The sequence below is a fragment of the Nansenia antarctica genome (assembly GCF_963989245.1).
Source record: "Nansenia antarctica genome assembly, chromosome: 1".
Classification (NCBI taxonomy): domain Eukaryota; kingdom Metazoa; phylum Chordata; class Actinopteri; order Argentiniformes; family Microstomatidae; genus Nansenia; species Nansenia antarctica.
The window spans coordinates 8780500-8804681 of NC_137674.1; the positions used below are offsets into that span (position 1 = coordinate 8780500).

General features: G+C 43.9%; 1 protein-coding gene across 1 annotated transcript in view; it reads right to left on the bottom strand.

Annotated features, from left to right (window-relative positions):
- Nucleotides 1–24182, bottom strand: part of LOC308150556 (uncharacterized protein) — a gene marked incomplete at both ends in the record, with an annotated part of 119042 nt that overhangs the window by 35252 nt on the left and 59608 nt on the right. Inside the window, 8 exons of the mRNA XM_080523374.1 lie at nucleotides 176–229; nucleotides 698–751; nucleotides 3690–3734; nucleotides 17332–17367; nucleotides 18017–18067; nucleotides 18492–18530; nucleotides 19760–19792; nucleotides 21056–21100. Of these exons, the coding sequence (XP_080379500.1) occupies nucleotides 176–229; nucleotides 698–751; nucleotides 3690–3734; nucleotides 17332–17367; nucleotides 18017–18067; nucleotides 18492–18530; nucleotides 19760–19792; nucleotides 21056–21100 (357 nt within the window). The remainder of the gene's footprint in view (nucleotides 1–175; nucleotides 230–697; nucleotides 752–3689; nucleotides 3735–17331; nucleotides 17368–18016; nucleotides 18068–18491; nucleotides 18531–19759; nucleotides 19793–21055; nucleotides 21101–24182) is intronic.

Here is a 24182-nt window from a genome sequence, read left to right on the forward strand (position 1 = left end):
CGAAGTTACTATAGAACTTGACAGACATGGCAGAAGCTGTGAGTGAAGATGGCACACACAGTCAGAATGTAAAAGGCATCTCCTCGAGTTTCCTAGCACCCCTCAACCTGTGAAGAGACATCATTGCTGAATATCTTGTTCTTTAAAAAAGGTGAAAAGTCGATTTGAAGTCTACCTTCTCTCCTTTCAGCCCGTCTCTCCCAGGTACCGCGGGGTCTCCAGACGGGCCCTGTAAATAGTGGAGAAAAGAGAGACATCTATCACCAAGCCTTCATTTATCTCCTCCTCCTCACCGCTACGGCAGGCCAACGCGTTCCAACATTTTCCCGTAGCCAGAATTTATGAAATGCCTCCATTCCCTTCCTCCTTTTGAATAAAGACAGATGCTCATTACGAGAAGCAGGTGCTGAGAACAGATTGGGCCTCTGCCTCCGATCCTCACACATAAAGCGCTCAGATCTGCCTCTATCCACTAATGAATTCTGAAATTTGATTAGTGGTCGTCTGTGTAACAATTCAGGACTTTGCTTTTCCACTACCTCCCTCTCTCTCTTTACAGGTTTTATCTGTTTTATTTCCTTCTTACATTTTGGCGAGTGAAGTCGGGGGAACAGAAGAGACAGCAAGGTGACAGATAGGGAGATGAGAGGGGGCGAGGGGGAGACTTACAGCTGGAAAGTGTAGAGATTGTACTTACTGACTCTCCTGGGATCCCTGTGAGACCGATGGAGCCAGGGGGGCCATCTTTACCCTGGGAGAAGACAAGGGGCATAGTGATACCTCTGCAGGTTTGCTTTCAGTACTTTGTGATCAGTAGAGTCAAATGGTGGGCTGGCTAACTGCAGCCAGAGCAATCACCCTTTGATTCTGTGAGTCCCTCACAGAGCTACCATCTGCACAGCTCCGTTAAAACCTGCTGTTAAGACCCTTTCAGTCACCAGGGGGTTGGAGTTTGAAATGCCAAAGACGACATCATAATGATTGTGACAGCAGCTGGTGAAAACGGAAACAAGTCGGCAACCAACTCGCTAGTCAAGCCAAAATATTGCAATGCAATGGATTCGGTGAGAAATCCCCACTACTACCCCGCTTACTGTAGAGTAGTGGGGATTACTCACCGAATCCATTGCTTGTCATTGGTGTCATTGGTTTTCAACAACGTTGACATTTATTTACATTTTTCAGAATAAAAGTCTGGTCCTGTTTGGTTGCCGACTTTTTTCCCGCTTTCACCAGCTGCTGTCACAATTGTGCACAGGACCTGCTACGTAAGTAAGTGCTGGAGAAAAGGAGGAGAAATTGATTGAGTTTAAGCCTACTGTGAACATTGCTGCAATCATATTATTCTTCTGTTATCAGAGTATTTCACTCCATTAGCCATACGGAAATAATGTGGCATGTTTATTCTTAGATGACATGGATGTCCTTCTTAGCTTCCTCCCTGAGGATGGCACACCGCTCTCACTGCTGGATGATTTCAACATCCAGTCAGAGAACCTTCACGCATCTGGAGTACTTGACCTTCTCTCCTCCTTCAGTCTTACCCTGTCCCACTCTCCTTCGACTCATAAGGCGGGCAATCAACTCGACCTTGTCATCATTTTGTATCCTTCTCCCTTCCCCTCAAATCCACCCCCCTCCCAGTCAGTCTCTACACACACTGTATCCTCTCGTTGCAATCTGTGTACTCTCTCCCTCATTGCTTTCTCTTCCTCTGTCTTATCTTATCTACTTGTTGAATCCTTCTCCCTTCTATCCACTGATGCAGCCTCCTCCACTCTCCTGTCCACTCTTTCCTCATCCTTCAACTCTCTCTGTCTACTGACCTGAAGGCCAGCAAGATCCTCTCCGCGCACTCCTTGGCTGTCTGAAACCCTGCACCCTGCTTGTAGAATAGGGCTCCGGGCAGCTGAGAGGAAATGGATAAAACCTGGCCTCCCATATGACCTAAAACCTTATCTCTCTCTCTTCCTCAACTACACATCCTCTGCATCAGCTGCTAAAGCTTCTTACTACCATTCCAAAATTCAACCCTCTACCTCTGACCCAAGAAAACTGTTATCCACATTTTCCTCTCTCCTCAACCCACCTCCTCCTCCCTCCTCCCTCCTCCCTGTCTGCGGATGACTTTGTCACCCTCTTTGAAAAGAAGGTTGATTACATTAGCAGCTCTTTCTCTCTACCTCCCGCCAACACTGCTACCGCTCCTCCCAAACCCACTGCGCGACACTCTGGTTTATCAGCTCTCTCCCCCCTCTCCCCTGATGATAATTTTAAGTTATTCTAAAACTGGTCACATCCAAGCGGGCAAACCACCTGCCCCCTCGATCCTATCCCCTCCCCGTTTCTCCAATTAATTTCCTAAGACCTCCTTCCGTTCTATACCACCATAATCAATCCCCATCTATCCACAGGATCTTGCCTTTAAGACAAGCCAGAGTTAAGGCTCTTCTCAAGAAACCAACGCCACCTTGAACGCGCTGTCTCTAACCAACTGTCTCACTATCTCCTTCAAGGCAACTTCCTTGACCCTCCCCAATCCTACTTTAAAGTTGGGCACTCTGCTGAGATTGCTCTCGAAGGAGGCCCTCCACACTGCTCGAGCTTCCTCCCTCTTGTCTGTTCTCATTCTTCTGGACCTGTCTGCTGCATTTGACACAGTAAACCACCCGGTCCTTCTCTCCACCCTCTCAGAACTGCTTCTGCATCTCTGGTTCTGCACTCTCCTAGTTTGCATCCTACCTGGTCCATCGCTATTACCAGGTGACGTGGATCACTGAGGATCGCTGTCCTCTCCACAAGCCCTCGCCGCTGGGGTCCCCCAGGGCTCCGTCCTAGGGCTTTTCTCCCTCTATACCAAATCTCTTGACTCAGTCATTTCTTCACATGGTTTCTCCTCCACTGCTACCCCCGGGTGGCACAGGTGAGAACACGTGTCTCTGTGTTGGTCTAGACACTGGTCCAGTCATCTCCTGACTACTGCAACACACTCCAGGCTTCCAGCCTGCGCCATCAGACCTCTGCAGCTCATACAGAAAGCTGCCGTCTGTCTGGTGTTCAATCTGGCGTGAAGTTCTAAGTTCTCCCATGTCACCCCCTCCTTCGCACCCTTCACTGGCTCCCAGTTGCAGCTTGCATCAGATTCAAGATACACCCTGGAGCTTGTCTAACCTTGCCCAATCACTACACTTTTCCACCTCAGCTGGCCGCCTGGCACCGCCACCTCTGCGTGGATGCAGCAGTCGCGCTACTCGGTCACCACTTTTCACTCTCTTGGCACTGTGCTAGTGGAACAAGCTTCCCTTTGCTGTCAGGACTGCAGAGTCACTACCTATCTTCCGCCATAGATTGAAGTCCCATCTCTTCACGCTGCATCTTAACTGCAAATTACCATTTAACTAGTCAAATGTATTTGCTGTAAGTCGCTTTCGAATAAGGCATCTGCTAAATGCCAAACATTTAAATGTAACTGTCCCTCCTAAAGACCTCTTCATCCCCACTACACCCATATACATGCTCTCTAATGTAATGTAATGTTTATTTTTCTTATGATGACTGATGGATAGATGATTGACTTACTTAGACAAATGTATCTGTTGTAAGTCGCTTATAAAGGCATCTGCTAAATGGCAAAAATGCAAATGTAAAAAATGTCATTTAGATTTTGCAATAGTTTTGAGAGTACTTACCTCTGGGCCTGGCACTCCCTTTGGACCTGGAAGTCCTATACTCCCCTACAACCCAGTAATGAAAGGAATGAGTGAGAGAGAGAGAGAGAGAGAGAGAGAGAGAGAGAGAGAGAGAGAGAGAGAGAGAGAGAGAGAGAGAGCGAGAGAGAGAGAGAGAGAGAGAGAGAGAGAGAGAAAGACAGAGGGAGAGAGAAAGTGAGGAAGAAAGAGAGAGAGAGAGAAAGAGAGAGAGAGAAAAAGAGAGAGAGAGAGAGATTATTAAACCTGAGATGTGTTTTTCTCCACAATTACACCAGCATGGTAACTATTGAGTAGGACCCTAGAAAAATCAATTCACTATTTAACTTTAAGGGAGGTAAGAAAAAATACAGCACAGAGCAATTTCCAACTCCCCATATAAAGCAATTACTGTACAACATATTAATGACACTAAATGTGTAAAAGAGTCAGCATTATCAAAGCTTTATGACACTTCGGACTAAAAATAAATCTCAACACTCACCAATGAAATAACGGTGTGTAACTGTTGAATTAGTTTTCAGGTTGGCAATGTCTCTGTGCTGTGCTACAGTATTCTAGTGACAATGAACTGTAACTGGGAACATCATGCTCATTGCTTCTGGATGTGTAATAGATGGATGCTTCATGTACACCGGTGTATTTATTTGTTTTTCTTTTAACATTTTATTATAGCAAATATTATTTATCTCACATTTTGATTGGGATTGTATTCACGTGCCATGTACTGTATATTGAAGCGACTGTGGAAGGACATAGTCTCATACGTTTATTTTCTGTTTGATGACGTTACTGTATTTGGTTATGTCGTATATTTTTACACATTAATAGCCTTCTTATATCACGTATATTTTACACATATTACACGTATATTTTTATTACTTCATATATACTTTATTAATACTTTATTATTTCATTACAAACGATCTCGGGGAGATTTGCAATTGTCGCACATGCGCGGACACACACACACGAACATGCACGCCCCCAAGGGTATAGGCCAATCAGAGGCCTAGAAGGAAGGATCATGATTGGCCAAGAACATACTGTGATGTGATTGGCTGAGGGCCGCTATAAAATCCTGTGCTCAAGGAGGAGCTCATTCTGTCTGCTGTCTACCTCGAATCACGTTGTGACTGTTTTGTGTGCCTGTAATCTGAGGACCCGATCTTTTTTGAATAAATACTCTTTAACTTTGGCCAGGAGTTTTTACCTCTTCTTTGATCACTGAAACAGAGAAAAGATTCGACATAAGTGGCGAGCCAGCCAGGAGAATCCATAGCTTTGGATGACCGGTCGTTTTGCAACTCTTCAAGTCATCAAAGGGTAAGTCTCTGCTGAATTCGCAAGGACAAGGCGGAGCTGTGCAAAATAGACTGGGTATATCAAATAAGCTATATTTAAAACGGATCTTGAAATATATAACTGGGTAGAGGTTAGACAGAGGGAGCCGGGTTGTAAAACCTGTATTGGGAAAAGCGTTTTAATTGTACGATTTTTATCGTGTGTGTGGTAATTGTGGTACAGCAGAGAAGAAGCTGCTTGTAGTCTTGTTTTGAGAACAAGGTATTAGCACAAAAGCTAGGGAGAGACGTTTTCCTAGCGGGCTAATAAATGTGGTTTGTATCAGACAATAGTCTGATGGAGTGTAAAAGAATGAGAATTCTTGGTTAATGTGGTTTGTAAGTAAGTTTAGTCCGTGTTTGTCAGGAGATAGCTCTATTGGATGGTATGGAATCTGAATTCCTAGTTTGAAAGAGCAGAGTCCGTGTTAGTGAGCAGAAAATAGCGCTATTTTAAAGATATACATTGTTAATTTACTTGAGAGCACGGAGGGAAAACGTGGCTTTAGTAGAAAGGGCGCCAAATTTTTTCTTTGTCTGAAACGCATGTCAGACCCGCGGACACAGGCCGCTAGTTGGAAGGGCGCCATTTTTTTTCTTTGTGTGAATGCATGTCAGACACGTGGAGACAGGGCCTCTGGTTGAAAGGGCGCCAATTTTTTTCCTTTGTCTGAATGCATGCAGACTCAGTGGACACACAGAGCCTAGTAGAAAGCATATGCCATTGTAGGAGTATTTGAATAAGATTATCTTGGCAAATAATACGTTGAACTGCATTGAAAGATATTCTTGGAATTGCTGTGTCGTGGAGAATAATAATTATTGTGGAAAAGCAGTGTTGTGTGAAGATTAATCTTACAGTCCACAGCGGTTTGGTAAGTAGAACAAAGGAGTGTTGGGTGGCTTCTTTCCCCCCTGACATCCATTTTTTCAAATACACACGCGCGGGTTTGATAGATTTCAGTACTCATCTCTTAAAGATAACGATAAAACCATACACATAGACTAGTATTGAAAAAGACAGGGATATAGTGAATTGATCTCGGGGTATTTCAAATAAGTTTAAAGGTACGGTTACTCGGAAAACAGGAGGGTACACGGGGCCAGCACATTTCAAACACAGAGAGAGCATGCGGAGCGAATAGGCCCGCTTACAGAGTATTGGTGAAAGAATCTAAAAGGTTAATGCATAGATTGATGTTGTGAATGACTTTTCAGTATTACATTGATTTAATTAATTACTTATCAGTTGAATTAATTATTCAGATCATTCATTTTCTGTTTCCCAAAACAATTGATTGATTCCATAAGTTTTAAATCAATGTATATGATGATATAGTGAATAATTCTAACTAATCATTCATTCCTTTCACTTAACAATTGATTTATGTATAGATTGTAAAAGTAAAAAAGATAGATTGTGAGTTTTAGGTAAGATATAGTCATTCTGTAAGACATTTTCGGTGTGGCGCCCTCTACTGGTCAAAACACGATAAGACGTTTTTAATTATTTACTGCCATCTACTGGTCAAAACACGATAAGACGTTTTTAATTATTTACTGCCATCTAGTGGAAGAAACACGATAAGACGTTTTTAATTATTTACTGCCATCTAGTGGAAGAAACACGATAAGACATTTTTAATTATTTACTGCCCTCTAGTGGACGAAACACGATAGGACATTTTTTAATTGTTTTGCTGCCCTCCAGTGGACGGAATACGATAAGACACTTTGGAACACTGGTCCTCTATCAGTGCATCCGCCTGAGGTCGACGAAATAGTCTTTTACAATAATAAATGGATGGTTACTTCAATTAATTTAAGTAATTACAAATTGATTGAATTAATTATTCAGATTATTTCATTTTCAGTTTTCACAAAACTTTGATCAATTGGTTTATAGTGGTCTAGGGATGACGTTTTCTTTCTCAGGATTATATCAATGAAGTGTAAATGACTAAGTCTAGTTGATTGTGCATTCCTTCCGAGTAGCAGGTCGATTTCCTTACAGATTGTAATTAATAATTAATCATTTTATTCCTTCCAAATGACAAGTCGATTTCTTTAACAGGTTGTAATTAATATTCGTGTTTTACATCTTTTTATTTGAAGTTAAGTTCTTTTTTCACAGTTCTTGATTAAAGGATAGCAGAACAGTTTCTATCTGAGGATTGATCAATCAAGGGGTTGTGGATCAGAAAGACTTAGAGCGTGACCTGCTTTTGTAATTTGAAAATTGTGTTGAACAGCCTTTGTAGTTTAATAATTAAGTTGACCTGAACTATAATTAGTATTGATTGAGCAATTAAGTGACACACATTCATACATAATAAGGGAAAAAACCATTTAGATTAAAACACATACACATAGATTACATTTAAGTCAATAATACACAATACCACTGAAACAATCCGTTGTTCCGGAGTTGTAGTGTTCTGTGTGGACAGTTGACACAGTTAAGAGTTGGACTAGCATCTGTTTAGCAGATACAGCAACAGAAGGTGGGTTGTAAGAAAAGTACACCTTATAGCATATTTTCAGCATATTAAGCAGTATAAATATTTCAGACATGGGAGCCAAACCCAGTAACATTGTGAGGGCTGTTAATACAGACAAGGGAATATTAGCAAATTCATCCCCTGTGGCTATAGTGGAAAAAATGAATCCTCTTGTTAAGGAGATTAGCAAAATATCAACGAAATGGAATATTCGTTGGGCAGACATTGAACAACCATGGCCAGCAGAGGGCACCTTTGATTTACAATTAATTGCAACATTGGAGATACTTATCAATGCACACAAGGCGCATCAAAAAGGAAAGATTAGATCAGAGAAACGCAGGTTAGAGTTAGCTATTTTAGACCTCTTCAAGGTAGAGGGGCAGAAAGTAGCATTAGCTTGGAATGAGAAAACAGCTCACATGGATCCAGAAAAAAGAGATGAATTGGCCAAAGCAATGGAAGAGAAAGTGAACATTCCATTCTCACACACAGCTCCAATCTCCAGTCCTCCTCCCTATGCCAAGAGACTGGAGGACAATTCTCAGCGGATCTACCCTCAGGTCCCTGTCCTAAGTACGAGCGGAACCTTCACTATCCAAGATAAGGATGAAAATGTACTAGAGAGGGGAAGAGCGAGAGTGACCGTGGACTTCGAACCAGAGAACAGGTCAGGTGCCAAACAGAAAAAGAAGGAGGAGCCGAGGGGAAAAGGGGACGACAGGAGGGACAAGACGGATGACGGTGAAGATGGCAGTGGAGGTGATAGCAAAGATTCCAGTGATGACAGCAATGCACAAGGAGGCTACAGTGCTCCGATAAGAAAACTACTAGCCAGGGCCGAAAAGCAGGGAGGGAAAATACGCTATAAGAAGGGAAAAGAAGAAAATAGTTCTGAAGATGAGCAGAAGTCTCTGAAGGCAGGGAAGAGAAGAGAGAGCTTAAAGCAAAAGAAGAAGAAGCTGCAGGAAGACAGGGATGAAGAGGAGGGAGAAAGGAGGGCAAGAAAACTCCGTGCGAAAATCCTAAGAAACGAAGAAGACTACAGACAACAGCTGCAGGACCTAGACGTAGAAAGAGAAACGTATCGTCAATCTCAAGCGGCATCATCACCTGCATCCCGGTTGAACTCCCCAAGGTCCGGAGCGACACCAAGGCGGGAAGTAAAAACGGAGCCACAAGTAAGCGATTATGAAACAGCATCGGAAGAAGAGGAAACTCAGGGGAACTTCCCAGTGCTGATTCGAGGTAACCAGATGGAATATCGTCCTTGGAATCATACAGATCTGTCAGAAGTGATAGAAAAACTCCCAGTCCTGGAAGATGGTGGCCACCCCTGGACGACGCAAGTCGACGTGAGATTGACAGGAACGCACGCTGCTATGGGAGACTTGAAAAGACTCTTAGCTACCATTACAGGATTGGACACCATGCAGGAAATATTGATGAAGGCGGGACTTCATAGATATATCGATACATCCGTTTATGATCCAGAACTCTTCGCAGCAAACAGAGGCAAGCTGTGGAAGGCAATCAGAGAAACATACCCTACTCACATTCACCCAGACAATGTCATTGTGAAGCCACTGGGGGGAGATGAAAATCCCCGGGGGTTTGTTGCCCGTGTGCACTCTCAATGGAGAAGTGTGACAGGGAAGGATGCCGAAGATAACCCGTTAGAAAAAGCCATAATCAGGGAAAAGATTCAACAAGGTCTCCCTACCCCAGTTAAGAACAAGTTAGCAGAAGTGGTGGGGCTACGACACATGAGCAAGGCTGTTTATATAGACAACATAGCACACCAAGTAGAATTATTTAGAAAGAAGATTCAGACACAGAAGGCACAAGACGAGGACTCACTCAGAAAACTAACTCAAGTGCAATTGACAGAAGGCAAGAAAACCAGAGAGAGAGAGCAGACTATAGCCCTACAGGTCCCATCTCAGCCACAGCAACTGCAAATTGTCCCTCCCCAGTCATACCCACAGGGGCCACAAGGGGGGAATCCATACCCACAGGGGCCACCAGGGGTACAAGTGGTTCCATACCAGCCATACAACCAGCCTGGCCAAGGACCACCACAAGAGGGATGGACCACAGCACCGAGGAAGGTGCTAGGACCATGTTTCGTATGCGGCCAGTATGGACACTTAAAACGTACCTGCTTTAAGAAGAACCAGGGGGGCGCAGGGGGGAAACAGAAAGGAGGATATAGGCCCCCTGCTGCACCGGCTCCAGGAGTGGTGAACCCCTATGGAGGCCCAGCAGCTGCGATATAGGGGTGCCCAGAAGATCCGAAAGGGGGGTGCCAGCTGGTGGTGACAAACAGGCCTGAAGATGAACCTACAATATGGGTGTCGGTCAACCAACGTCCATTAGAATTGATGGTGGACAGTGGAGCAGCCTACACCTGTCTGAAGCCTGAAGACGCCACGCACCTTCCTATGTCTGGGAAATATGTGAAGACAATCGGATTCGAGGGAATTAAACAGCTGATCCCTACCACTGAGCTTGTAAGCTTAGAGTACAAAGGACAGAGAGCAGATCTGTCAATACTTGTATCAGAACACACGCCAATAGGGCTACTAGGGAGAGATGCACTATGCCAGTTAAATTGTACCGTGAAATGCACGCCTGACGGCTGTCAGGTGACAGTGCCACAAGAGAACAGACAGCTGTCTGTCATGATGGACAACAACGCATCTATGGTATATTGGGTGGGAGGGCTTAGCCCAGACCTAATGGAACCAGCAAGGATGTGGGACAATTATATCCTGGCACACATGGCAGAGGCCAGAAGGCCTACTGATCCATTGCATTGTACACTCCAGTATTTTAGAGAAGTTGCAGATGCAACCCCAGATGAGTGGCTGAAGCATCAGCCAAAACAGGTACAGCTTAGTGCAAGTTGTATAATCCTAGGCCCTCAGGGAGTGGCTATGAAGATAAACAGTGACACTTATCTAGATCAGGAGCATAAGATTGAGGGTAGCATCCCTCATGTGACACTTATGATATCTGAACACTATAAACAGAAGCATTTAGGGGCAATGATGGCAGACTCAGAAAAAGCCAGATTTGTAACGACAAAAGAAAACCCTGCTATCTGGAGGAGCATTGATGGACAGTTCACAAAACTGATGATCTCTGCTCAAGGAATAGGACATCCGCAGACTGTGAAGCTAATGAACCAGCTAATCCTTCCTGTACAAGCTGACAGAGACCTCAGAGAAGAAATGATGCAGAATGTGCCAGCCGACCTGTGGGCAAAGAACAGTACAGACATTGGATTTGTGAAATCAGCTCGTCCATTGAGAGTTGAACTCATACCGGGTGCAGAACCCCCTTGGAAAAACCAATACCCATTGAAACAGGAAGCAATTGATGGAATTGAGCCACAGATCAAAGGACTGTTAGAGGCAGGAGTCCTGAAGATAACTCAATATCCGTTAAGCAATACACCTCTTCTGCCAGTGACGAAACCTGATGGTTCATATCGTCTGGTACATGACCTACGGGCTGTGAATGAGGTAGTCGTCAGCTATCCAGCTGAAGTTCCTGATCCTCATGTGCTGTTGACTCAGATTCCATCTACAGCCAAAGTGTTTACAGTGATTGATTTATGCGGGGCTTTCTTTTCTATACCTCTTAGTGTAGAAAGTCAAGGGTTATTTGGGTTTACCTACAAAGGTCAGCATTATCAATATACCAGAATGCCACAGGGGTACAAACACAGTCCTCATGTTTTTAATCAGGTCTTAAGGGAGGACTTAGACGGGTTAGAACAGATGATAAGTAGTACTGCCATTCAGTACATGGATGACATACTCCTTTGTGCCCCAGATGAAGAAACATGTCACAGGGATTCCGTTAAACTGTTAAAGGTTTTGGCGGAGAAGGGACACAAGGTGTCTAAAAAGAAGCTACAGTATTGTCAGGGAAAGGTAACTTACTTAGGACAATCCATTACACAGGGACATCGCAGCGTCACTAATGAACATTTGGAAGCTATTCAGAAGGCTCCAAAACCACGAACGGTTAGGGAAATGATGATGTTTTTGGGCATTACTGGGTATAGTTCAGCATGGGTGGAGGATTACACTAGACTAGTCGCTCCATTGAGGGGAATGATTAAGGAAACAGGTAGTGATAACCTCCAATCTTGCATTACTTGGACAAGGGAAGCTGATTTGGCGTTTGAGACAATTAAACACAAATTGCAAGAAGCGCCAGCTTTAGCGCTTCCAGATTATTCCAAAGAATTTGGATTGTATGTTTCTTCTTCAGCCGAGGGGAAGTATGCCTGCGCTGTTCTCACGCAACCAACAGGCATTGGACCTAGTCCACAGCCCATAGCCTATTACTCTGTCGCATATTCAGAGGTAGAAATGGGTTTCGCGCCATGCTACAGAGCAATGGCCGGGGCTTATCTTATGTACGAGAAGGCAACAACCTTAACAATGGGGTACCCAATTACCATTCTCTGCCACCACAGTCTAAGGAACCTCTTGAATCAAGGCAAGTACACTTTGACGATGCCTAGGATTAGGGATTATTACAGGATGTTGGAAAGGGAAGATGTAACATTACTAAGATGTAACACACTTAACCCAGCAGAGACCTTGCCAACCCCAGAAGATGGGGAACCACACGATTGTGTGAAGGAAGCTACGAGGTACTCTAAGCTTAGAGCAGATCTACTAGCTTTGCCTTTAAAGGAAGCTGACGTTGAGTATTGGACTGATGGATCTTGTTACCGGGTAGGAGAACATTTACGTGCCGGGTATGCCATAGTCCGATCCCAAAATTCGGAGTTCATTGTGGAACAAGCCGAGGCTGTTCCTCAGCCTTGTTCAGCTCAGTTGGCTGAATTGATTGCCCTCACAGAAGCATGCAATTTGGGAACCGGACAAAGAGTGACAGTATACACCGACTCTGCCTATGCCCACAATGTGTGTCATTTACATGGAGCTGTATGGAAGGGACGGGGTTTTAAGAAAACTGATGGTTCGCCTATTCAGCACCACGCTCAAATCATGAAGCTGTTACAAGCCATGATGAAACCAAGGGAATTAGCCATAGTGAAGTGTGCCGCACACAGATCTGACTCATCACATGTCACACAAGGTAACAGGGCTGCAGATGATGCAGCCAAAGCTATTACAGGAGCAGACAAAGCAGGTAAAGTTCTGCTGGTCACACATGAAGTACAGTTACAGGGCATGGTCACGCTTGAGGATTTGTTGATGTTACAGAGTGAGGCAAATGCGCTAGACAAAAACCTATGGTTAACAAGGGGAGCTAGTCAGGATGACACAGGTCTATGGAGAAATCATGAGGGACTGGTTGTGGCACCCCCAGATTTATTAGGCATACTTATACAGGAAGCCCATGGATTAGCACATGTGTCCAGGGGGGAGGTTAGACGCAAGATCACCAAGGAATATGGTTTTTGGGCTCCATATTTGTTGGAACAAATAGACCATGTCCTTGGTCAATGTGTGGTCTGTTTGAAGAACAATATCAGACCTGGAATACCAGTGGGAACTGGGCATATCCCTACCCCAAACGGGCCAATGAAACATTTAGTGATTGACTATGTGGACATGATTCAACCTGTTGCAGGATACAGGTACATGCTAGTTGTAGTAGACAGGTTCAGTAGATGGGTAGAAGCTTGCCCCACTCGAAGAAAGGATGCTCAGTCTGTAGCAAAGTTCCTATGCAGGGAAGTCATGCCTAGGTTTGGAATTCCAGATAGGATATCGTCAGACAATGGTAAGGAATTTGTGGATAAGACGGTAAAGCTTATACTACAAAAGTTGGGAATCAAGCAGAGACTTGGGTGTATTTACTCACCTCAAAGCCAGGGGATAGTAGAGAGGATGAACGGGGTCCTTAAGAACCGTCTTTCTAAGGTCTGTAAGCATACAGGTCTTAATTGGTTGGAAGGACTCCCTCTTGCATTGATGGCCTGTCGTTCCAGTGAGATTCGAGGGCTGCACTTGACTCCCCATGAACTGGTAATGGGGAGGATAATGACAGCTCCCTGTGTACGAACCAGTGGGAAAGGGCCAAGTTTGGCTCTCCTGGAGAGTGACATGAAAACCTATGTACAGTACATGACTAACCGGCAAAAGAGTATCTCTTCTTATGTGCTCCACAAACAGGAACGTGAAGAGGAGGTGAACGCACAGGAGAGGAAGGACGCGTTGCAACCGGGTGACAAAGTATACGTGAAGGTCTACAGACGGAAGTGGCATGAGGCTCGACGGGAAGGACCATACGAGGTCGTTCGGTGCACTGGGACTGCCCTCCAAATCAAGGGGTCCCCCACCTGGTATCACGTTCATCACTGCATCAAGGCACCCAATGAGGACGATGAGGGAGAACCTCAGCAGGATGGTGAGGAGACCCCTGGGGACGAGGAAGTCCACAGCTTGGACATCCAGGCTGACGAAGATGTTGGTGAGTATCTGCGCCATGATGCAGATGATGCCGGGGGCCTCGTCCCAGACCCTGTCCAGCCCACTGATGAGTGGGCCAACGGAGACCGTGAAGGATCCAGTGACTGCGACACCCCTCTTGGGGGTTCTACCAAGCCTGGTGTTGCCCCTGTTGTCACCCCTTCCGACCCTGACAATGCTCCAGATGGAGATGTCAGCAACCCGGGCGGCTGCCCGGACCGAGGTACCATTGAGAGACACAGACCTGTCAGTGATACACCTCAACCAGACAGACCCCGTAAAACACCAAGGCCAATTAGGAGGAAACTCAAGCCATGCCGTTTCAGAGACTAATATACCCCTTAGTGTTCCTACCCCATTGACTTCTTTGGACAATGTTACACTTTACTCACACACTGTTATGCCTGGACGTCAGAGAAGAATGATCATAGCAAGTAGAGCTTTTGCTTGCCCATATTCACGTTGTACTGTTGATGATTGTTTGATCTATACCGCCGAAGCGAGCGAGTGGTATTTATTGGATACTACATATGTTACACTTGATCAATACTCAAGCAACACGCAAGAAACTCGTGTGACATTAACTAATGTTGACCAGGGGTTGAACTCGTATTGGTGTGCTAGACGTGATATCGGTGAACAGGTGTCTAGTAAATCCAACAATTTCAAGGACAAAGTTTGTAGGACCAGGCCTGACTTTCCACACCACTATAGGTTGGACTGTGAGATATTGGTGCATAAATATGTTCACGATGAGTTACCAGGAAAGGTTGAAAATGTTGCTGTGAAGGCTCCTACGAAGGCGATTGTAGTCGCTACTGACGATTATTTGTTGTATGATTCTAATCACCTGGGGACACGGTCCCACCCTAATTCTGCCACTAGTATCATGAAAGATTTTGCTTCAAAAATGAATTATTCTGATTGCTGGATTTGTCAACAGGTCCCTGTAAGTGCGTCTGCTCCTATGTTTTTCCCCATACCGTTAACTAAAGCAGAATGGCTTCATTATAATTGGCAGGGTTTAGCCCCATTTGTTTTACAGGGCAAGAACCAGAGCTCTTCTTGTCAGCCCAGCACGATTCTGGTTCCTTTAAATTCTTCCTATGCAGGTGTGGATATTGGTGTGTTGGAACGTCTGACAGCAGCGGTTAACAAACACCATAGGCCTAGCGGTGTGGGGAAGGTTATTATTGATAGGCTTACACATTTGTCACAACCAACAGGTCCGAAGAAGATATATATTATCCAAGCTATGTTCGCTCAATTAAATGGTACTGCATTGAGTCCTCATCTGTCATGTTCTGGGAGTGTGACTTCTACACGGTGGAGGGGTTCAGTTGTTATTTCTGGATTGAAATGTAAAGTTGTTGATTGTGCTATGGTGCCTCAAATGAAATTACATGATACCAATACTACCAGACGGCAGAAAGGCACCACGCAGCTTAAAGTCATGCCTCTCGTAAATATTACAACCTGTATTGACATTCAAGTACGGCCCAAGATCAGCTCGGTTCGTCAGTTAGGGGCTGCGTCTTGTATAGGTGGAACCATTTTCCCGTATCCTGGTACGGAGCTTCAACTCCCGGAACATGTGTTTCTTGTGTGTGATAATGATGCATTCTCTAAGCTTCCTGCTTTGATTGAGGGTGTTTGTTATTTGGCTCATCTGATACCTTTGATTAGGAAAGTTACTCGGGAGGAGATGTCTGTACTTCACAAACAAGCAACCCATCGTAGTCGTAGGGCGTTGTCTACCGCTCAGAAGTTTTTTGGCCTAATATTCCCAAGTTATGGTGTCTACAACTCTCAGACTGAATTAAGTGCCCTATCATCCGTTCTTGAAAAACACATTAATGCTTCGGATGCTGTAGTGTCTGCCCTGGCCACTGAATTGACTGAAACTAAGAATGTAGCTCTCCAAAATAGAATGGCTTTGGACATTATTTTGGCCAGTCAGGGTGGTACTTGTGCTTTGATAGGCGGTGAATGCTGCAGTTATATTTCGGATTCTGGTAACGCTTTGTATGATTTTCATGAATCTAACAAGAAGGGTGTAGAGGATTTACATAAAGAACACGGTTGGAATATGTTAGATTTCTTTGATTCTGCTTTTTCAGGTATTGGTAATATGATCAGGTCCGTCGCTATTATTTTTGTTGTCATTATCATCTGTATTATGTTACTTGGTATTTTGATCAAATGTTGTGGAAAGTGTATTTCTGATGTTCCTATTAATGCTTTAATGTTGACCAACATAGCTGATGAGCAAAAGCTGGATTCTGTTTTGCTTTCTGATTTTGTTTCCTCCTTTGATGATTTGTTTATTAAGTGATGTTTTATGATTATTTGCTTCGATTACTGTTTGTTTCTTTCTATATCATGTGATTGATGTCAGTTGAGAAGTGGTGTGGTGGTTATGCAAAGATAGGAAAGCGGTTCTGTTCCTAGCACAACGAAGAAAACGCTCTTGACTGGGAAAGGATATCAATCTGAGACAGCGGTAAAGGCTGTTCTCCAACTGGGTTCATGTGCTAGTAACCTCTGTCCCTGGCGCTTCAAGGACAAAGAAAACATCGGTCGTTGGAAGTTTCTATATTAATTTGTGCATGATGGACTGTGTTTAGTTTAATTGTGGTTGTTATTTTCAAGGTTCTTTTTATTATTGGTTGGTTTCTATTTTTTGCATGATGTCTTTGGGTTCTTAATAGTTATTTTTTATTTTATTTTTTTTTATTTTTTTATTTTTTTTATTTTTTTTTTTATATTTTCTTAGCTGTGATATGTGGGGTTTGTGTTTTTGTTTTGGTTTTTGTGATCATTTAGTTTCGGAACACCCTCTGGGTGGTCCGAGGGGGGATGTGTCGTATATTTTTACACATTAATAGCCTTCTTATATCACGTATATTTTACACATATTACACGTATATTTTTATTACTTCATATATACTTTATTAATACTTTATTATTTCATTACAAACGATCTCGGGGAGATTTGCAATTGTCGCACATGCGCGGACACACACACACGAACATGCACGCCCCCAAGGGTATAGGCCAATCAGAGGCCTAGAAGGAAGGATCATGATTGGCCAAGAACATACTGTGATGTGATTGGCTGAGGGCCGCTATAAAATCCTGTGCTCAAGGAGGAGCTCATTCTGTCTGCTGTCTACCTCGAATCACGTTGTGACTGTTTTGTGTGCCTGTAATCTGAGGACCCGATCTTTTTTGAATAAATACTCTTTAACTTTGGCCAGGAGTTTTTACCTCTTCTTTGATCACTGAAACAGAGAAAAGATTCGACAGTTACCTTGAATCCATGTAGTCCCTGAAGTCCCCGTTCACCCTGGAAAAATTATAATAGATGCACATTTGTCATCCCTTTTGATCATGTATTCTCTGTACTACAAAGATTATAAAAAGAGGAATGCATAACAAAACAATTCATAACTTTACAGCCTATCTGTAAAAGCTATTGCACTTTCTCTAAATGGCATTCATTCACTGTTGTTGTTGGGCAGTGTTACGTGTACGCACAGTATTTTCTTCCCTTCTTGGATTCATAATACTTTCAGTATAGAATAATAATATAGAGTAATAGAATATTTCATCTGTTCGGAAAACAGTCCTTTCTTATTTGTTTTGGTCGATAATGTTACTGGTTGCATTCATTCAGCGTGATAAAGATGCTTCTGTTTAGAGAGCACCTGCTGAGACTGGTATCAATCCACTGTGCACACCATGCCCACACAACACGCAGGAACCAAATCAAACTCAACAGCAGGCACTGTCTCATTGTTCTCAATTTACAACAAATGTTGTCAGTAAACTGACAGGTGTCGTGTCAAAGAACACCAAACTTGTTAGTGCTCACATCTGTGAAACAGCATACATTTCTGTTTCTTTGTGCAATGCATTTCAATATGTTAGTCTTTGTCTTATCCGGTTGTTTTAAAATGTAAAACAGTAAAACTCAATGAGCACTGTAATCTTACCTGATCGCCCATCTCACCCTTCGGACCCTTCTCTCCTGCTTCACCCTCACCCTCAGTGAGGAAAACAAGATCATTTTCAAATGCGGAATCTAAATAAGAATAACTGTCATAACTTGACATCAGAAAACAAAGTGACCACTCGTATTAAGAGTGAATAAAGCTTGACTGGGTAGAGATTGTGACACATATTCAAAATATGGAGAGAATGACCTTTTCACTACATCAACAGGCCCAGACATTCTGGAAATAATTGGGGAAAATGGATTGTGTTTGAGACCTTAGGTGAGGTTTACTGAATCATGACTGTTTGACCTGATGTGTATCACCCTCATTCTAACATGTGTATGTATGAATGCATGGATCCACTGTTGTTGTATTTTTGTTGTATAAAAAAATACATATTTTATAAAGTATATATATATTTAAAAAAGAGTGAATAAATCTTGAGACATTAAACACAGAGCTTTATGCTTACAGTGCCAGAGAGGTGTCTCAGTCCATGAGCTGTCATCACCTGGCAAAAAGAGGAAGATAGAAGAATGATTTTGGATCTTTAAGTACGAAACAACCTTTTATTTAATCGATTCATGTAATCGAATGTATACCCGAGAAGCACCTGGCTCTGTTCTATTGCGTCTTGGCAACATGAGTGTGTTTAATCAACAGTGTAAGATGGGGATGCTTTATTGGGGGTTGAAACATCCACTTTCTGAGCAGCATTGAGCCTGAAATCACAAGACAGAGTTGAGTGCTTGTAACTGCCATCCACCAGAGAGCAAGGCCCTGATTTGGCTAATCATCCATGTCAGGATCCACAGCGTCCCTATTGAGTGTGATTCCCTCACTCCAGATCGCTGGCATGGCCACGGCTGATTGTTAACTCTCCACTGCTTGAGAGCCCCACTGTGCCCACGGCAACAACGGTATATTTTACAGTCCACTGAGTAGTAATCTGGTTGGCCAATCGCAGTGTACCTTTTTCACATCCCAGTCCCATCCCTCTTCTAACTAGACACATTATGCCCTCTCACCCTCCCTAAGCTCCTCCCTGTCACATGACACATTTCCACAACCTTAATTCTGCCCTGATGCAATGACATAACTGTGTGTGAAGAGATCAGAGTTCTCTGTCGGGCTGCTTGCTGTGTCTGGGACATTTCTCAGAGACCAGACCAGAGATATTAATACTAATCCAGCGCTACTGACCTTATTAGCAGGCGATAGCATGCAAAAGCAACCACAATCAGAGCACGGGAAGGTAGTGTGACTGCCTTGCCTTGGTGTCTATGGTATATGACAGAAATCCAATGGGAATGAATCTATAACTAGGGACTTTAATGCGGTTTTGCCCTCTCATTGTATGTAACGCTTGGACTGATCATGTTTCTTATAGCTTCCTGCTTGTGGTTGTAGTCTTCTGTCTGTGGTCAAGGGCGATGGGCGGGTTGTCAGCCATGCATGCCCATACGCCCACTGCTCCTCCTCTGCACTAATAAACAGAAGTGGGAGGAGGGTGATGGTCTGAACCATAACTTCTGCAGTGTAAGAGAATTAAATGCTTTATTGCCAAAACGATCTGTTAGTGGGAAGTATAACATATAAGAGAAGGATGCTCTGCTCTATTTATCTAATGGCAAGTCTTTGTTTTTGGGTGGCCATATTCTATGGTAAAGAGGAGGTGTACAATTTTAAAAACTGTAAATATATGATATGAGGTTATTGAACAAACAGCACTCTACTCACAGGCCCGGGCGGTCCTCTGGGGCCTTCTTCACCCTGGATAGAGAGTACACAAACATACAAATGAAACAATCAACTTTCAAGTGAAAAGGGCAGCCATATTAAAATATAAATTACTTTATTTGGTGTTTTAAAACCAACAAACAAACAAAACGATTCCCACAAAAGACTCCATGGCAAAACCCACGTGAACAAACTAAACCTATAGTGTGCAGCCAACGCAGAAGTGGAAGCCACATTAATGGTGATTGGAAGTCTCTAATAGGCCTATTAATGTGTCTATGGGCCAAGCTTCTATCTGAAGGGCCAAGCTTCTATCAGAGGGGATGAGAGATGAACCACAATGTTCCTTTCAACACCATCTCTGCCACCACTCTGAACAAAGGAAGAGGAGTGCAGCTGTTCTAGGTTCAGCGACAGTAGGTTCGGCATGAGTATGCTTTTAGTTTTTGTTCCTATCTTTTTCCTGTAAAGCCAATGACATGGCACACACATGCACACATACACAGACACAGGCGCAGACACATGCACACGCGAACGCACGCTCACACGCACACGCACACGCACACACATACACACACACACACACACACACACACACACACACACACACACACGCACACACACACACGCGCATTGTAATGTCTGCCATTAATGATTCATAGCAAACAGTAGCATTCAGAATCTATTTACAGTATTTTCTTAATGACAAATTGTTTCAGCTGATTACATTAGCGGGGTAGATGCACTGATACACTTTAGTGGGTTAAACCATTTTGCGATGATGAAATACTGTGTCTTAAGTGGATCTTTCATTTAGTGCCAGGCGACTTAAGTGAATGCTTGACATATAAATAGATCATGATTGAGATTAGAAATGAGACTGGTAAAACAACCTCACCCTCTGTGAAATAGGATGTATGACATAGCTTTGGTTGTATACTGTAGCATATACCACCCACTGCCTAACTCTTTCTCTCTCTCTCTCTCTCTCTCTCTCTCTCTCTCTCTCTCTCTCTCTCTCTCTCTCTCTCTCTCTCTCTCTCTCTCTCTCTCTCTCTCTCTCTCTCTCTCTCTCTCAATGTGTGTCTCTCTCTCACACACGTGCCCACGCACCCACACTGACACACACACACACACACACACACACACACACACACACACACACACACACACACACACACTCACACACACACACACAGACACACACACACACACCCACACACACACACACACCCACACACACACACGCACACAAACGCAGACGTGCTCGGGTTATATTTGGCATGTATGACTCACCTTCCCTCCTTTCATCCCACTGGCCCCCTCCGCACCTGGATGCCCCTGTGGGAGCAGCGATGGTTAATGACAGGCACTGTAAATGTCACATCAAGAACTAGGGCTCTGGGAAATAGAGTAGCTACTGTACATACAGGATCTCCTTTCTCTCCATGTTCTCCTCCGACTCCAGAATCGGCCTTCTCCCCCTGTGTAGTATGTGCAACATGATTGACAACAGAAAGGGGGGGGAGGGACGACATATTATTGGTACACAGTATCATACATTACAGCATCATACATACAGTACTAGCATGACTCATATTATATCTCACACCCCTGCTCCCATATTCTAATTACAGTACAGAGGAAGTAATACAGGATGGTTAATATGTGTGGATGTCATCGAGTCACTGAGACTATGCAGATCATAAGAGACTGAAAAGCCATGTTGCAGTGCTGCAGTTTTCCACACTGAAGCAGGTCATGATTGAAATCATTCTACTCTCTGCCAATAGATGGCAGTTTATGACTGCAGATGACCCCCAGAGCTCTCCTAGTTCCTAGTTCTCCTCCTTTATGATTATTGCCTCTCTTAATGTGTGTGTAGGACAACACAGTGTGCAAATACTATAGAGTACAATGATTGTGCTCAGGCTCGTTATAAGGCAAGACCGTTAGAAGGAATACATTATGTTTCTTTATCGAGCAAGGTTGTATCCTTGACGAACCTCATCACCATGTGAGGAGCAGTGGAGGCCTGGCCAGAGTGGATAGTGAGTTGGAATGGTGATTAGAAGGTCCTGAGTTCAAATCATCCCACATGGGAACACCACCACTAGTGTGCCCTTGAGTGAGGCTCTTAGCCCTAAGTTACTCCGGGGAGACTGTCCCTGGAATCTGTAATTGTAAGTCGCTTTGGATAAAAGCGTCTGCTAAATGTAAAAGGTCCATTGAATGTCTTATTGACATTGTGACATTCAGGTGCACATTGCTTAATAGGACTTGGTGTTACAATCCCGGAGCCCAGGTGCAAATACTATGACTGTCCTTGCTAATTATCCTCATACTATTGTATATATTTTCAAGAGAAGCGTTGAAAAAGAACGTCTATAAAAGGAATTGAATAGGAACATTCTTCAATGATCTCATACTTCACAACAGGGGATAACCTTAGAGACCCCTTGGTGTAGTAGGCATACACAACAGAACACATTGGTGAGAGAAATAACTGCAGCACTGCCACAAAAAAAGAACTGTCTGCCCAAACCGACACGTAAAAAATGAATACGCTTTCTTCTTCCCTCTGTCCCCCGGAGAATCAGGGCACATTTGAACTTTCAGCAGTATCCTGTTGTTCCCAGTGTGACGTCGTGAGAACAGGTGGGCAGACACGCCGCTGGATACCACGGGATGAGACATTATTGTCTGTCTAATGGTCCGTCTGAGAAATCAGAGCTTCTCTCACCCCAATGAAGGTTTTTAACAAAAGCCATTATGATGCCATTGGTCTTTCTGGTGGTCTGTATCCATGAGACGATTATGAGCTGTTCATAATAAGCGAGCCGAATAGGGCTGTACACGAACAGATGGATTGTCCTAATAACATTTGGGCTACTGTTGCAAAATTGATTGTGAACATTCATTGAATTCCAAGGAGATCAGATGCTACAGTATAAATGCCCCAAGTGTGAAAGGGAGCAGATTTCTAAGTCAAACAGCATTAACATTGGCTGACATTGTAAAACCACAGCAGTATGTTAGGCCTAGTGTTCTGTCCCAGAATGCTCGTGTCTTCTATCTGTCCTCTGGGTACCCAGCGTTATAGGAGGCAGGGGATCCATCCACCTCTCGGTGTCTGGGGGTGACATGTTTACTCGGAGACACCTCCAATCGTCAAACTGCAATTAAGCATCTCCTTCTCCCCCCCTCCGTCTCCTCCTTCAACATCTCTCCGCCCCCCCCCCTCCGTCTCCCTCTTCAACATCTGCAGTGCTCAGCCAGAGCCTGTTTGGAGCTGTCAGGGGGAGATGCAGTTATGTAGATGTGATTCATGGGCTCCCAGTCTTTCCCTCACGCTGTGCTACGCTACAGACCATTTTTTACCCGGAGACGTTCACACTCCGCTGACTGAGTGAGGGGGGACTCGGCTCACACCCGCAAGATGTTACAAGCTGCAATTTAGAGCCTTTCTGTCTGGAATCATGTATGAATGAGTATGCAGGAGTGAGTGGCGTGATGGGTGATGGTGATTGGTGATGTGGCCTGTGTGATTGAGCTTCTCGCACAACAGTCAGCCACCATGTGGGGTTCTACAAAATGCCGTTAAATTTGTGGTTATGATATTCATTTCAGCAGATTAAAAAGGAAAGTGGATACGTGTGAGTATTTGTCCCTGTCACACGGGATAAACATGAATATATAATGATCAGGCGGTGATCTATCCTTAATGCAATGGCATGTTTGATCTATGATAGGGGCTACATCTGGCACTTGATCATGCACTCCATTTGACAGGAGCATTAAAGCTATAAAACAATGTCTCTTAAATCCTCCCCCCCACCCCACCCCCCACCCTTACCTGCCAGCATCTGTCAAAACTTTTTCAACCAGTCTTCAATAACGATACACTCATAAATAAACAGAACTACCAGGGAACTCAACGCACACTTATTAAGCCATTAGGGTCTCTCTCTTTTAATTACATCTCTATTGGGATCCCTTTGTTCCCAAGCTGCAATAAAAACCTTGACTTTGCTACTCAAATGTCAGGTGCATTTGTCAGTCAATTACGGCTGCAATTCCTCTCCCTCTTAGGCAGTATATTTAGAATACAATTACTGTCATTTAAAGAGAGAATGGCTAGCAACGATTTCACCTAATTAGACAATTAAAGGAGCACAACTTTAACAATCTCCCCCACTTCCAGACAGCTAAGTTAAAAAGTCAGCTAAGGTAAGCTCCCACTTGCTTTCTCACCCCCCCCCCCCCCCCCTCCCTTTATACACTCTCTCTCTTTCCTATCATTGAGAAGTTTCTACCTGAGCTGCCATCTCCTTAGTTTTCAGGTATGGTCAGTGCATCTTCACAGGTCGGCCCTGTTTTCAAAGATTGCAAGACGCCCCCCTCAGGGCAGTGAGAAAGAGAG